Source organism: Elgaria multicarinata, chromosome 10 (genome assembly GCF_023053635.1).
Source record: "Elgaria multicarinata webbii isolate HBS135686 ecotype San Diego chromosome 10, rElgMul1.1.pri, whole genome shotgun sequence".
Lineage (NCBI taxonomy): Eukaryota > Metazoa > Chordata > Lepidosauria > Squamata > Anguidae > Elgaria > Elgaria multicarinata.
In genome coordinates this window covers 16,179,837-16,195,595 of record NC_086180.1, presented here as the reverse complement: position 1 = coordinate 16,195,595, position 15,759 = coordinate 16,179,837, and the positions used below count along the sequence as shown (strand labels likewise).

At 45.2% G+C, this 15,759-nt stretch overlaps 1 protein-coding gene across 1 annotated transcript in view; it reads left to right on the top strand.

Moving 5' to 3' along the window:
* The window catches only part of SCD5 (stearoyl-CoA desaturase 5), a 58,139-nt gene that overhangs the window by 29,077 nt on the left and 13,303 nt on the right, over positions 1-15,759 (top strand). Inside the window, exons 2-3 of the mRNA XM_063135230.1 lie at positions 13,640-13,770; positions 14,727-14,932. Coding sequence (XP_062991300.1) covers positions 13,640-13,770; positions 14,727-14,932 — 337 coding nt within the window. The remainder of the gene's footprint in view (positions 1-13,639; positions 13,771-14,726; positions 14,933-15,759) is intronic.

The following is a 15,759-nucleotide window of genomic DNA, read 5'->3' as shown; positions in this document are numbered from 1 at the left end:
ATGGCAGCCATTTTGTGGTTCACATCCCCACCTCTGCCTTGAACACAGTCTTTTGGGCAGGTTACTTTGCTACACCTCCCATGGCAGCCATTTTGTGGTTCACATCCCCACCTCTGCCTTGAACACAGTCTTTTGGGCAGGTTACTTTGCTACACCTCCCATGGCAGCCATTTTGTGGTTTACACCCCCACCTCTGCCTTGTACACAGTCTTTTGGGCAGGTTACTTTGCTACACCTCCCATGGCAGCCATTTTGTGGTTCACATCCCCACCTCTGCCTTGAACACAGTCTTTTGGGCAGGTTACTTTGCTACACCTCCCATGGCAGCCATTTTGTGGTTCACATCCCCACCTCTGCCTTGAACACAGTCTTTTGGGCAGGTTACTTTGCCACACCTCCCATGGCAGCCATTTTGTGTTCAGGCTCAGGACAGTTTCTCAAATTACCAAATGTGCCCACATCCCCAAAAGGTTGGCTATGTTTTGCCAGCCAATGGGAGCAGCTTATCTATGTTCAACTCCCCTGCAGCTGGGAGAACATGGGGTGGGTGGGTGATGAGAGGACAGGGACATCCAGTCATGCAATGGTTTGGCTCGAACCCCATAATTTAACACACCATTCAGAGAATATTAAAATATGTGCTGTTTTAATAAGCTCTACATCTGGTTATAATGTTTTGTGGTTATTTTCACAGTCTATCTGAGAGCTCTTAAGGGGTTGATAAAGGGATTAGGTGTGATGTTAGAGTTCCTTCTTAAGTTAATAGCGCATAATGCTCCCTGCACCCCACACCATTATTTCTTGCATTTCTACTATTGCTAACATCCCACCTAGCTAATCCATCAGCAACAATGAGTGAGCAAGGGTACTGGGCAAAATATTTTGCTTCGAAGCCTGGGAAAACGAGATATCCCAGAAAGGAAGCTTAAATCTGAAGGAGGAGATGGAGGAACCAACTGTGCACAAGGAATGGAATATACATGCACATTTATTGTGCAAAATACTGCATTTGCTACAGCCTTCTGGTGAAAGACAATAAAAATAAACAGGCTTGCCTGCCATGGGACTGAATTTATGTTCTTGTTAGGGTCCTGATTTGGAATTGATTCTCTGTGGTTTTCACTTCCATGAAAACTGACACTACTTAATGCTGTCCCTTAAGATTTTTTTTTTAAAAAAATATATTGTTATGGTTAATGCTTTGCAGTGACAGTGTGAGGAAGGGGAAGGGATGGAGCATTATCCGGTGTATATTTAGCTGAAGCCATGACCTCCCACTAATGGAAATATACCGAGGCTTCTGTTGGATTCTTTGCTTTTTCTGCAGTCAAGCTAATGCCTGCAAACCTGCAAATCGAGTCCAAAAACCTCCTAATTTGTACCACTCGAAGAAAGCAGACAGCGAGGTGGGATGTAAAAGGACTTTTTTTTAAAAAAAAATGTTCAGCAGCAAGATCTCAGACGCTATTGATTGCGGAAAGGGAAGGTATCATCACATCCCCTGTGGCTTATAATGTAGCTCATCAGACACCGAGTTAAGTGGTAGCGACACCCCAGCGTGCTTCACAAAGTCACATTGAGAGTAGCTGCTCCATCTCTGATACAGTATGGTTTTATAGTCCTTCCTTCCTCTGTCTCCATCTGATTTAGCTGGGTTTGCAGTGCTTCTGGGGCCAGATCTACACCAAGCATGATTTGACACTTTGAAAACAGTTCGAAAACTGTATACGGAGTGTGTCCTGGGCCCGAACAGTTGTCAATACTTTTATAAACCATTTTAAAGCATCGATGTAGATTCTGCCTGGGTGTGTCTGCAATCTTGTGGCAGAATAAGCCCTCTGTTTAGAGTTCAATTTCTCAATAATCCAGCATATTCTAGTGCAGCATTGCCCACCTCATCACCCTCTAGCTGTGTTGGACTAATTCCCAGCCGGCATGCTGGCCTCTGTAGCTGTGCCATTAAGGGCTTTAATGGCTTATGTTAGCAGGCGATGCTTACCTCCGTGCTGAGGAAAGCTCCAAGCAGCTGATTAAGCAGCTGCTCAAGGCATAGGTCCAGCCCAGGACATTTTTGTGATCAATTGTCATTTATTTATTTATGTGCTGCCTTTCTTCCATCGTGGAAGCCAAGGCTACACACCTGAAACTCCTAGGTGGTCTCCCATCCAACCACTCACCAGATACAGACCTACTTCAGCAAGGATGCTGCATCATCTGTCTTCAGTCCATGTCCCAGGCTACTTGCATATTCTGATAGGAACATGAAACAGAACCCAGCATGAATTTATGGAGATGAAGAGGTTGGACTGTGCAGATAGCACCAGGCTTGGTGGGTCACCATGGGCAGAAAGCAGCGTTAGCTCTTAACCCTGGTGATGTCCCCAAATGTCCTGCTTTACTTTCTCTCGTATGAGTGAGTGGTTGAGGGTTGTTCCATCTCCTATGGGGAAAGGGAATCATTACAACTAGGAATGTAAAAAAATCAATTCCCACCCTTTCCTTCCTGGAAAGATCATCTAACAAGAACATATCAGCAATACTACAAACGAGAAGGATCTTGCAATTGTTGTATATCAAAAGCTGAATATGAGCCAATGGTGTGATGTGGCTGCAAAGAAAACAAATGCTATTTTGGGCTGCATTAATAGAAGTATAGCTTCCAAATCGCATGAAGTACTGGTTCCTCTCTATTCAGCCCTGGTTAGGCCTCATCTTGAGTATTGCGTCCAGTTCTGGGCATCACACTTCAAGAAGGACGCAGACAAGCTGGAACGTGTTCAGAAGAGGACAACCAGGGATCAGAGGTCTGGAAACAAAGCCCTATGAGGAGAGACTGAAAGAACTGGGCAGGTTTAGCCTGGAGAAGAGGAGATTGAGGGGAGACATGATAGCACTCTTCAAATACTTGAAAGGTTGTCACACAGAGGAGGGCCAGGATCTCTTCTCAATCATCCCAGAGTGCAGGACATGGAATAACTGGCTCAAGCGACAGGAAGCCAGATTCTAGCTGGACATCAGGAAAAACTTCCTGACTGTTAGAGCAGTACAGCTTCATTGGCTGCCAGACCAGGTCCAGGCCCGATTCAAAGTGCTGGTATTAACATTTAAAGCCCTAAACGGCTTGGGGCCAGGTTATCTGAAGGAACGCCTCCTCCCATATGTACCTGCCCGGACCGTAAGGTCATCCTCGGGTCCTTCTCTGCGAGCCCCTGCCAAAGGAAGTGAGGCAGGTGGCTACCAGGAGGAGGGCCTTCTCTGCTGTGGCACCCCGGCTGTGGAATGAGCTCCCTAAGGAGATTCGCTTGGCACCTACATTATATGCTTTTAGACGCCAGGTGAAGACCTTTTTATTCTCCCAGTATTTTAACTGTCTATAAATAAATTTTAACTTGGTGTTTTAAATTTGTAATTTTGCATTGCTGCTGTTTTTATCTGGTTGAGCTTTTATATTGTATTTTATATTATGGTTTTATACTGTTGTTTTATACTTTGAATGTTTTTAATTTTTGTGAACCGCCCAGAGAGCTCCAGCTATTGGGCGGTATAGAAATGTAATAAATAAATAAATAAATAAATAAATAAACAAAAATAAATACAAAAATGGAACCAGTTACCTAGGGAAGTTGTGGCCTCTCCCACACTAGAGGCCTTCAAGAGGCAGCTGGACAACCATCTGTCAGGTATGTTTTAGGGTGGATTCCTGCATTGAGCGAGGAGTTGGACTCGACGGCCTTATAGGCCCCTTCCAACTCTACTATTCTATGATTCTGTGACTCCAAAAACTGCATTAGAATACACATTTCAGGCTGACTCAGCATTGTGTTAAATAGGCACTGCAGAAAACCACCCAGAGGAGGTATTGGCCTGGTTCAGACAACATGCTAAACCATGCTGCTTAACCACAAAATGGTTAAGGGAATTCATTAAGGTTAATGCATTCCCTTAACCATTTTGTGGCTAAGCAGCATGGTTTAGCGTGTTGTCTGAACCAGGCCATTGTCAGGGATCCCCAGGCTATTGATTGGTCAGTTTGCATTTTCCCTCTCTGGGAGCTGTCCAGCCTCCAAAAAAATACCTGGATTGTGGATTCTTTTCTTTGGCACAAGAGTCAAGGCAAAACTCTTCCATGCTCTGGAAGCCAAGGGAGACCCTTGCCTCTGCAACCCTGGTTTGCTGAATTACCCTTGGGATCTTGATAAGTAAGATTTTTGTGAGCTGGTTTCAGGGCCGCATCAAGGATAGGCATGGTTGGGCCCCTGCCAAGGGCCCACACCCAGCAGGGGCCCACTGGACTTGCTCTCCCTCTTCTCCAAGGCCACCTGCGTGTTCCCCTGCCTCTCACTCTGTCCCAGGTAATGGTGGTGGTGAGAAGGAGAAGCAGTAGATGCCACGGCCTACTTGCTCACCGGCTCTCTGCCTGTCACATTTTTCTGTTCTCTTCTTTTAAGTTTGGATCCCAAAAATTAAGACCAAGTTTTACCTATGTATTACTTGAGAGATTTGTTTTTCTACTGGAATGCAACTCCAGAGGGTGGGGGCGGCTGATTTCTTCAGAGAAAAGGAGGAAGGAAAAGAGGAGCTGCATAATGCTTCACTCCATGCTGTTTTCCTGGTCAAAGCTGGGCCCTCAGCTACTCTTTGCCCCACAAGGAGAAACAGCCACATACCTGGCCAACAGCAACTTGAGGACGTGTGGCTTTGGCCAGCAAACCAATGCCAGAGGAAAGGGTTAAAGATGCTTCCTCCCTTTCTCTGAATAAATTGGCAGCTGCTTCCCCTACCACAATTGCATTTCAGTAATGAGAAAGACAACATCAGAAATTTCCATCACAGATCTCCCACACAACTCATAGATTGGCCCTTTGTAAGACAATTCACACACAGTGCAGTTATTTGCAGATGGTGCCTGTTTAAGGAAGGAAAGGAACCTCTTGTGCAAGCACTTGAGTCGTTGCTGACTCCTAGAGGGACGCCTGCTTTCGCTGACGTTTTCTTGGCAGACTTTGTAACAGGGTGGTTTGCCATTGCCTTCCCCAGTCGCAGTTACCTTTCCCCCAGCTGGCTGGGTACTCATTTTACCGACCTCGGAAGGATGGAAGGCTGAGTCGCCCTGAGCCGGCTGCCTGAGAACCAGCTTCCGCTGGGATCGAACTCAGGCCGTGGGGAGTGTTTCGGCTGCAGTAACTGCCACTTACCACTCTGCACCACACGAGGCCTGTTTAAAAATTGGTCATTTAAATGTGCGTGTGCCATTCAGAGTTGACAGCATTGAGTAATACCCAACTGTTTCTCATTGCTAGTACAATGACCTTATGGTAGCGTACACCAAGGCTTGCACAATGTAACTAGCACTTGCTATTTATTTATTTATTGCATTTCTATCCCACTTTTTTTCCTCCAAGGAACTCAAGGCAGTGTACATAATCCTCCTCTCCATTTTTATCCTCACAACAACAACCCTGTGAGGTAGGTTGGGTTAAGAGTCTGTGACTGGCCCAAAGTCACCCAGTGAGCTTCCATGGCAGAGTGGGAACTAGAACTCGGATCTCCCAACTCCCAGTCCAACACTCTAGCCACTATGTTGATTTGCTGCCATAATTTGGTGGCAAATCACCACATTCTCCCATTGCTCTAGCAAGCATTAGTTAAATTGTGTAAGGTTTATGCAAGCACATACAATGTTATTAATTATAGTGCTGGGACACAGCTGAATACGACCCATTGGGTGTGCATATTTTGTTTTTTTAAAACTTGGGCACTTTTTGTACCCAGGATCCAAACCCTGAAAAGTATGAATTGGTTTTAACCAATTGTTTTCATCCTCATCAGCAGTTCCCCACACTCCCATAAGAACTTCTCCTGGCATTTGTACACAAAGGAGGTCACAGTTCTCACCACATCCTGTAAATTGCCTCTGGTTATGCTCCACTTCTCGGTTTCAAACATGATGTGCCTCATTAAGTTAGCTGTTTGTGCAATGGCTGCTGCAGACCCAGTCGCTGCAAGATGGCGATTTCTTAATGGTTCAGAATCTGTGTGTGTGATGATGTGACCTTGTTTTCATTTCCACATATGATGAGCAAAATTGACATATCTGGAATCGGAGCACGGATGAAAGTCTTTCTGCTGACGCACGAGACGCTGGGGCACAGTTGCCTTTCCCACAGCACTGCTGTGCTCAAAGCGAAGTAAAAGCCATGGGGGGCAGCATGGGGGAGCAGAGCAGTTTCTTAGTGGGCCTTGGAAGAGAAATGGGAAATAAGAAGTATTGGACAGCTTGATCTTCAAAAGATTCTGGTACCTTCAAAAGGTTCTTTCTTGATTCTGGGACAGGCAGGGGGTGGGGAAAAGCAAGCTGTTCCTTGTGAATTTCAGTCTGACGGGATGTGCGGAAGAGCGATTACATTCCATCAAAGACAGAGTCTATGGGAAGAGTAACTTGACAACATCACTCTTTTCTAATCAGCACAGTTTCCAAGAACAATAGAAAACAGCATGCAAGGGAGCTTATCTGTTACCCTCGGGCCAAATCCCCAAAACTGAGGTGAGGTGGGCTGATTCGGCTCCGGGTCAGCCTGAGGCACCTCGAAGCTGAAGCAGATCAGTACCGAAGCTTCAGGGTGCCTCAGGCCACTTCAGAGCAGTACTGGGCGCTCCCTCCTGCTGTCCCGGGAAAGGCTGACTGTGAGCCCATTGGACTCACCTCCTTCTCCCCGCTCACCTGCCACTGCCGCCATATTGCTGCCACCATTGTCGCCTGCCGCACCACCGCCATGACCAGGAAAACGTGGCGGCAGCCTGAGAACCAAGCCACGTTTTCATGATATAGTGGGGGCTCTGTATTTTGTATATCTATGGCCTCAAATTACGGTGGCCCTAAAGGGAAAATGGCCCTTTGTGGTCACCGTAGTTTACAGCCATAGATGTACTAAAACACAGCCCCTGCAAAATCTTGAAATCATGTCCTAGCTCTCAGAAGGAGATCACGTTTCCTGGTTGCGGTGGCAATGTGGCAGCGGCAGCGATGGTGCACTGTTGGTGGCTATGCGGCGGTGGCGGCAATGGGATATGGCGGTGGCAATGGGGCAGTGGCGGCAGCGATGCCACAGTGACAGCGATGCGGCAGTGGAGCGGTGTGGCAGCAGGTGAGCAGGTAAGTCCTGGCAGCAGCTGCTCTGGGTTGGGGGGGCGAGGGGGTGGTGAGGGAGGGAGTCGGGAGTCCAATGGACTCCTGCCCAGCCTTGCTACCGACTTTCTTGGCTGCTGGCTGTGCAGTCGGCACCCAGGGACCTGCAAGGCCGAGTGGCCTTGGGAGCCCCAAATCTCACCTTGGCTTCAACACCAAGGTGAAGCGGGCAACCCCCGAAGCACCCCGAGGCGAATCGGGGGGACCATGCACAGCCGTACTTGCTCCTTTCCAGGTCCGCCTTTTAAGAGCTTTGTGCTTTTAGGGGAAAGTGTCAGGTTATGCAGGTACATTCCAAGACTTCCTAGCAATGGAGAAGTGGAGTTGGGTGTTTTGGTCCCGAAGGTTTGAGCAGAAGTGACAGTGGAAGAATCCCACTCTGCCCAAATTCTGGATTGGATTATGGAATTCAGAATGGAACCCAAAGTCTTCCAAGGCTTAATTTCCCCTTGGTTCATTTCATTCCTCAGTCTAGTGCACCCCAACAAACCACTTGAGAATCACTCTTTGAGGGAATGTAGGGAAAGTGGGAAAGTGCTTCTGGGAAGAGGGGGATGAAGGTAGTGAGGCCTGCCCAAACCTAAGTGTTCTTAGGCAGTGACATCACACAACTTCGATGGAGCAGACGCAGCTCATTGGCACTGGAAATGGTTGCTACGGGAGAAAGACTGAGCTGGCCTTTCATCCCATATAACAAAAGAGGGGGATGATGGCTGTACAGTCCAGAAACAAAAGTTCGACCTAATACCTCTTATTCTTTTAATAGAAGATGGCTTTACATGCTAACGACTGTCTTAAGACAGGTGTCCAGGCTGGAGTTTAACACATTGCAGGTAGTTGACCAGGTGTCTTACCAGATATCGGTCTTGCTATGCAGCACATTCATATTTTGCTCAATTTTTGCCCCCCCCCCCACTTTTGTCTCTGGAGAATACGTTTTAGGAAGACTATTAGAAACTGAATTGCTTGATCTAGTCTTGCGTGATTGCTCTCAACCCCATCACTGTGCTTTTCTTCCATTTTTTTATGAAGCTGGGGATGAAAACGCCTGGCTTTTGGTGTCTCAAAAATGGAATCAGTACTGTTCACTCAAAAGGAGAGCTATTTTGTAATAGTATTGTTTGTTTATTTATTTATTTACAATATTTATTTACCGCTCCCCATTCAAAATTTCGGAGCATTGTACAAGATAAAATGAAATGAAAACACAATAGAACACCTTAAAATAGATTTTTAAAAGAAGCAAAATGAAAAGTGAACCGTGAATCGTGGCTGGTCATTAAGGAAATGCTTCCTATAACAATGACATTTTCAGGAGGCACCGAAAGGAATACAAAGTTGGCTCCTGCCTGACCTCCAGAGGCAGGGAATTCCATAGGAGAGGGGCTACCACACTGAGCTCCAGGATATATATTCACCATTTCCTTTTTTGTTTGTTTGGTAGAGGTGGCTTGCAATGATTCTATAACTATGCACATGTAACCAGTTCCCTGAATGTGCACATTTTCTAGCTAAAATTAATATGATTATTCTTTAAGATAAAGCAATTCTCTTTGCTGCCTGCAGCAGAGCCATTAAAATATAATTATTGTACCGTCAGTGTTTAGAATGATGATCACCCAGTTTCAAATATTTGTATGTCTGCAAATATTTTTGCCTATTTCAGCACAGTATGGGAGGATAACCTTTCATGGATCTTTCCCTGTCTGTTGCTAATCCAGGAGGAAGCTTTGCACATGTAGGAGCAAGTAGTGTTGCAAGCTGAGGTTTGCTGTAAACCTAATCCCCTGATTTGCAGCAAAAGAAAGAGAGAGAGAGAGAGAGGCAGGCAGGCAGGCTCTAAAAATGTGTTCGGAAGAAATATGACTCTTGTTATTTCCTTGCACAGTGACTGCCTCATTTCTAATTATTTTGCTAGTTCACTGTTTAATATCCAGTTAGTTAGGGCCTCATTTAAATGGTTTTTGCAATCCTATTTAATGCAGGGAAGGCCTGTGTGTTTGTACTCTAAATAAATTAAGTTGAAGACTTTAAAGTGTTGGGTGTGCAAAGTTGCGCCACATTTCAAAGTAATGATTCCATTTCTGGTGAAATACGGCCTTGCTGCAATTGTACCATAACACTCCTAATACACTTGCTGTAGGATAAATGTGAATTCCAAAAATGTCTTTAAACAGGAGAACAGCTATCAGCCAAAGGCTCTTGGGAAGTCAGAAACTATCTAGTTAAGCTCTGAGAACAGTAGAGGGCAGAATCCTGCAGAAGAGTACGAAAAAGGACAATGTCATATTTGGCACGGATCTAAATATCTTTAAAATGTCTTCTTCCATTTAATTTGTTTTTAAAAGCAAGTCTCTCTCCCTTAAGAAGATGGATTTTAAACTGTGGGCACATTGGCTAGCGGAGTCCTCAGAAGCTGCAGGAAGGGGTTGAACAGGATTTCAAGTTTGCAGAGGGAACAGCACTTTAGTGCCTTATATCAGGGGTGGGCAGAAGAAGGTAGATCTCTAGGTGATTTGGAGTAGATCAGCAAGGATTTTTTATTCCCAACTGTTTAACAATAGCAGCAACAAAATGAACTAACCCCCACCAAAAACTACACTGCTGATTAATGGGTTGCAGCCAATGTTAGAGCTTCTCTAAGGGCTCCATCACACCTCCTTTTTTAATCCAGTTTTCATGTGCGGTTTCCCCCTCCATTTCCTTAGCGAGTCGAGCGCTGGGCACTTTCACATCTGTGCATTGTTGCGCTCTTTCGGCTCATGTATTTTTTCACCTGGAGTGATACTATGCCGGTAAAATCTCAAGCCCTGCCCCATGGGAAAGGTTTACAGGGGAACAGGGGCGAAGGTTTGTTTTGCTCATTTCAAAGCGTGGGCAGATGAATAATCATTTTAATTTCTTTTGTAAAGGTGATCAGGTCCCTTCCTTTGCTCCACAGTAACCAAAATGCTTACATCTGTGTAAATTTTAAAGATAAAGAAATCAAACCTGGCACAGTGATAGCTCTTAATTAGGGCTTTCAGCATGCCAAGTTTGAATCAGATTGGTTCATCCCATGATTTTGTATGAATATTTTAATTCCCCCCACTCGAACCCATTTTCCTTGTAGTCCACAAGTGTGAAGGATCAATCTTCCTTTCCTTTGATCATGTGAAGCTGTGCATCTCCAGGTTCATAAATTACAGATCTCCTGATTCCTTTACTCAAGAGTAAACCTCATTGATTTCAAATGCATTTACATCCAAGTCATACTAAAATCAGATGCATGCTTACCTTTGAGTAAACCCCATGGAACAGAGAGGGACTTACGCCTGAGTAAACTCATATAGAATTGACTTTTAATAGTGTGATCATTCAGAAGCTTTTTTAAAAAGTCTAAAACAGCAAACTGGAAAGAAGTGCACTGTAACCCTATGCTTACTTCTGATGTCTTACTGTCTTTAGAAAAGGCAACCTTTACTACAAACATCGAGTCTATTCACTTTTGAGTAAACATGTCTACATTAGGCTGTACATATGTTTAGGCTCAGAGTGTAAAATTCTGGCTCTGACTTCCTACAAAACTAAAAAGAAGTCCAAACCTTAATAGAAGAAAACAAAACCCAACGGAATAATAACTGAATGGAAGAATTCAACACTCCTATATTGTGTAGCAAGTACATTTCTTTTGTACCAGGTAACATTCAAATGAAATTTTAACGAGAGGCTGAGAAATTAAGGCCCTCATGGTGCCAGATCAGGGGTGAGCAGAAAGAAGTTTTGAAGTTCCTAACTATTGGCCATGCTGTCAGGGGCTTCTGGGAGTTGAAGTCTCAAAATGAAGATTGACCTTCTGCCCAGCCCTGCTCTGGATCACAGCAATAAACTGAGCAGAGAGGACGCTTTCTCTATGGCAGCCTTCTCCAACCCAGCGCTCTCCAGATATGTTGGACTATAATGATCTTCATCCCCAGCCATACTAGCTGGGGATGATGGGAGTCATAGTGTCTGGGACAGGGAAAGTTGCTCAATGGCACGTGAGTATTAAAGTCTCAGATGTGTCCTTCCTTGTCTGGTGCTGCCAGAGTTTCAAAGACCAATTCCCGTATAGAGCCAGGAAGTAACATGGAATGAAAAATTCCTGGATATCCGATGCAGCCGCGTGGAGAAAACAGTTGTATAAATATACCAATATGTGGCTGCGACCCAAAGAGCTATTTTAAGGACACCCAAGAGCTTGGGTGTGTGCATTGTTTGATTCCCCCTTCCCCTTTGATCAACAGTTGTCCATGCTGGATCAGAGACCAGACACTGCAACTGAAACCCGTCTCCGTTTTAAAAGGGGTTTGCTGTGTGACATGGGAGCTGCTCCCTCCTGGGACATCGAGAAGGAGATGGTCACACTTATCTGGATCCTGGCTTAAGAAAAATAAACTGTTAACATCATTTAACAGGGACTGTTATTTTACAGGAAGGGCCCATGGTTGAGTGGTAGAGCACATGCTTTACATCCAGAAGTCCCCAGGTTCAATCCTGGTCATCTCCAGTTAAAGGGATTGGGCAGAGGGAAAGACCCTTTTCTGCCCAAGACCCTGGAGAGTTGTAAGCGACTTAGAACAGACTTTATTGAGACTAGAAGGGACTGTGTTTCCACTGAGGTTATTATTTCACACAGGATCGCTTGCCCCCCTGTTTGTTTCCTAGCAGGGGTCTTGCACTTCTAATAGCTCTTCTAATAGCTCTGACTAGAGGGCATTCAATAGATAGATTCCCCCTTGCAGTATCTCCGGACCAAGGTATTTTGCTGTCCGAGGCAAAGCAGCAAATGGCAGCCACCCATCTACCTGAGGTTCATAGTATCCAAAGCCAGCCATGTTATTTTGGTTCATGAGGCAAAGCATCCCATAAGCACCTCTTCCCATCCCTGCCAGTAGATATACAACAATAAAATAAATAAAGAACAGTTTGCTGTCCTTTTATGACACCTAAAATCTGCTGCTTGAGGAGACTGCCTCACTCTGCCTCATGGTAGGGCTGTCCCTGTTAAAGGCACAGAGCCCTGACAGAAAGAAAATGTAGAAGAATTACTAGATGCTCTCTTGGGTGGCTGTGAGATCTGCCGAAACAGGGTAAAAGAGGAATGGTGTGTGTGGGGTGGCTGAGTTGTCAAGCTGCTTCAGGTAGGACCTCCCATCTAACCAACATGGCTTGTGGCACAGAATACCTGGATTCACATCCACTCACTGGATAACCTTGAGCGAGTCTCTCGGCCTAGACTACCTCGCAGAGCTGTGGCGAGGAAAAAAAGCTGGAGGCGTCTGTTTACACTAGGAATGGGCTGGAATTTTGTTTCAGTTCAGTTTTGTGGCGTGTTTACCAAAATTCACAAAGTTCTCCATATTTAAGACAAAAAGAAACCCTTAGATTTAAAGAAATGGCATGTTGGAGTATGGATTGACTTCCCAACATGGTGGCACATCAGCAGCTGGCCTGACAAGGACAGTGTCTTTGCCCCCAAACAGTCTCTCTGTCCTCAAAGAAAGACATTAGAGGTATTCCGTGTAGGTGTGCAATTCTAAATGAGTCAAAGAGCAATCGCCTCTTCAGCACCAGCTTTATTGCGGCCAGGGCGAGATGTGAAAATGCAGTCAAGGAGAGTTTTCTGCCAATACTTCAGTGGAGGAAAAAGAACACTCCTCCTGACCGGAGAGACCTTGAATGCTAAAATTCAGCACACGGTGAAATTTCGTTGCCAGGTTCTAAATTTTTCACAAGACAAGGGGATTTTTAAACAATTAAAACCTCTGTGCTTCCTCCCTATGCCTGGAAACTACTCGCAGAAAGCTGATGTGGTGCAACGTGTCTCGGCCAAGCTACGGGGATTAGCACAGGTTAGGCCAGGTGGGCTACTTCACACAGGACAGTCCTCTATTTTGGAGAACTGGCAGAGGACAGGCCTCTGTTTGAAGGTACCTTCTATCTGAAGGGCTGTTTAGTCCAAGTCTGGTTAAAGTCAAAGAACTATGACTATCAGGAGTGAGAGCAGCAGAGGCCTTTATTTTATTTTATTTTATTTTATTTTATTACATTTATATACTGCCCCTTAGCCGAAGCTCTCTGGGCGGTTGGTGTTGGCATCTGGACTGCAGACTGAACAGGTACACTGCTCACCTGTTCACAGTTTCCCCCACTACGGTGAGATGTATTGTATTTCTATTTACATTATGGTTATTATTTCTAAATTTGCATCTATGCATATAAAGTTGCATATGCAAATAGCATGCAAATTTGAGTCCTCTCATTTTGGTGATGCAATTCCTCTTTTCTGGCAATGCGTAAGTGGCCACACTAGGACAGGAATTATATGCCCTCCTAGAACAGAGACACCAATGAGACAGTGAACAAGGAATTTAACAAGGAAATTGCTTGGCGTGTTTCATTATATATTCATTTCTCATTCATGTCTTTCAGCATACCTGTGTTTCCTAGTGACTGCCCTGGGAGTGACAGCTGGGGCCCATCGCCTGTGGAGCCACCGATCTTACAAAGCCAAGCTGCCTTTGCGGATATTCCTGGCTGCAGCCAACTCTATGGCATTTCAGGTTGGCATGTCGTCTGGCTCATGCATGCATATACATCCTTTTGATTTCTTTGCTGTCTGCTTGATGGTTATGTGTTACCTCCAGTATCCGAGGCAGTAAGCCTGTGTGCACCAGTTGCTGGGGAATATGGGTGGGAGAGTGCTATTGCACCATGTCCTGCCTTGTTGGTCCCTGGCCGACAGCTGGTTGACCACTGTGTGAACAGAGTGCTGGACTAGATGGACCCTTGGTCTGATCCAGCATGGCTGTTCTTCTGTTCTTCTGAACGAACAAACGAATTGAATAAATGAAGTGGCTCCCTTGAAAAGCCTTGACTCTTTGATGACATGGGGGTTCTGCCTGTGGCATTAGCTTTGTAATGGTCCATTCACACATGCAGGTCATCACTTTCTATTGCCAACATCAAGCAAAGAACAAGCATGATTGTAATACCAGCCCGTAGACATCAGATCTTGGGCACACACATGGGTGTGTGTATGTGTGTTGCGCTCAAGTCCTGCTTATGGGATTCCTGTGGGGAGTTGGTTAACCATAGTGTGAACAAAACGCTGGACTAGATAGATCCTGGGTCAGATCCAGCATTGCGGTTCTTATGACTTGGAGTGCTTTCAGACGGAGGGCTTCCAGTGCTCCCAATCAAAAGAAATGGTCAGCTAGTCCATCATTTCCTCCCCAATGGATTTTTTTGTGGAAAGAAAAAAGGCAGAAGAAGTTGTGGGAAAATACAGAGGGCGGGTTTACAAGTGGAAGCTCTACACATGCAAACACACGTGCACGGTAAAATTCCGTGAATGAAGCAGAGCAATGGCATAATAAAAGCACCTGGCATCACTATTGTTCTGCTATGGCAAACCAGGTTTCTGTTTGAAATAACCACGAGGGCTCTTCCGCTCGGACTCAGAAGCCCACAGCAACGTGAAACTTAAACCCCTCATCCCTTCCCATTCTCCATGCAGAATGACATTTTTGAATGGTGCCGGGACCATCGAGTGCATCACAAGCACTCCGAGACGGATGCCGACCCCCACAACGCTGGCCGTGGCTTCTTCTTCGCCCACATTGGCTGGCTCTTCGTCCGGAAGCATCGAGATGTCATCGAGAAAGGGAGGAAACTGGACTTCAGTGACCTGCTGGAAGATCCTGTTGTTAGTTTTCAAAGAACGTGAGTTGACATGGGAAGGAGAGGGGAAGCATGGCCATTTTCTTGTCGTAACAACAACAACAAACCCAGCCTCTGCTTTGTTAACAGCTTGCAAAGCTGTACAGATATTATTTTTCTGTAATGCAAATTCACAAAGGGAAGGAATTATGATCTGAGCCAGCAAATGTTATTTGTGTGATTATCATGGTGCATTACTGATTGCAGTGTAGGTTTCACATAGAAAAGTTGATAGGAAAGCTTCCAGTATAAACCTAACTTTATGAGATGTTGTATGGCAGTCTGGTGTACACAGAGCTCTTGAGAAGCATTTCCATAATTTTAGCTTGGGAAAGCCTGAATAAATAAAATGGTTGGCAAAGGATAATACTTAGCCAATATTAGAAGATAAAAGCAGGTTCACTTGATGGTGTGTGTGTGTGTGTGTGTGTGTGTGTGTGTATCTCCATGCACGCAATCTTTGGTACATTTTCTAGATGTGCACTGGACACAAAAGTAGTTTGTGACCTGGGTGATCACAGATACAGCTGACAGCAATTCATCTTTATTGCATTTACATCTCACCTCTGACTTGTTTCAGAAGACTGCCTTAGAAAGGAAATAAAGCTATGCACAAATAATAAGAACAAAAGAAAGCACCAATGATAATAAAAGGTTAATTTGTTGAAGCCACCTGAGAGTATCATAGAATCATAGAGTAGGAAGGGGTCTATAAGGCCATCGAGTCCAACCCCCTGATCAATGCAGGAATCCACCTTAAAGCTTACCTGAAAGATGGCTGTCCAGCTGCCTCTTGAAGGCCTCTAGTGTGGGGAGACCCACTACCTCCC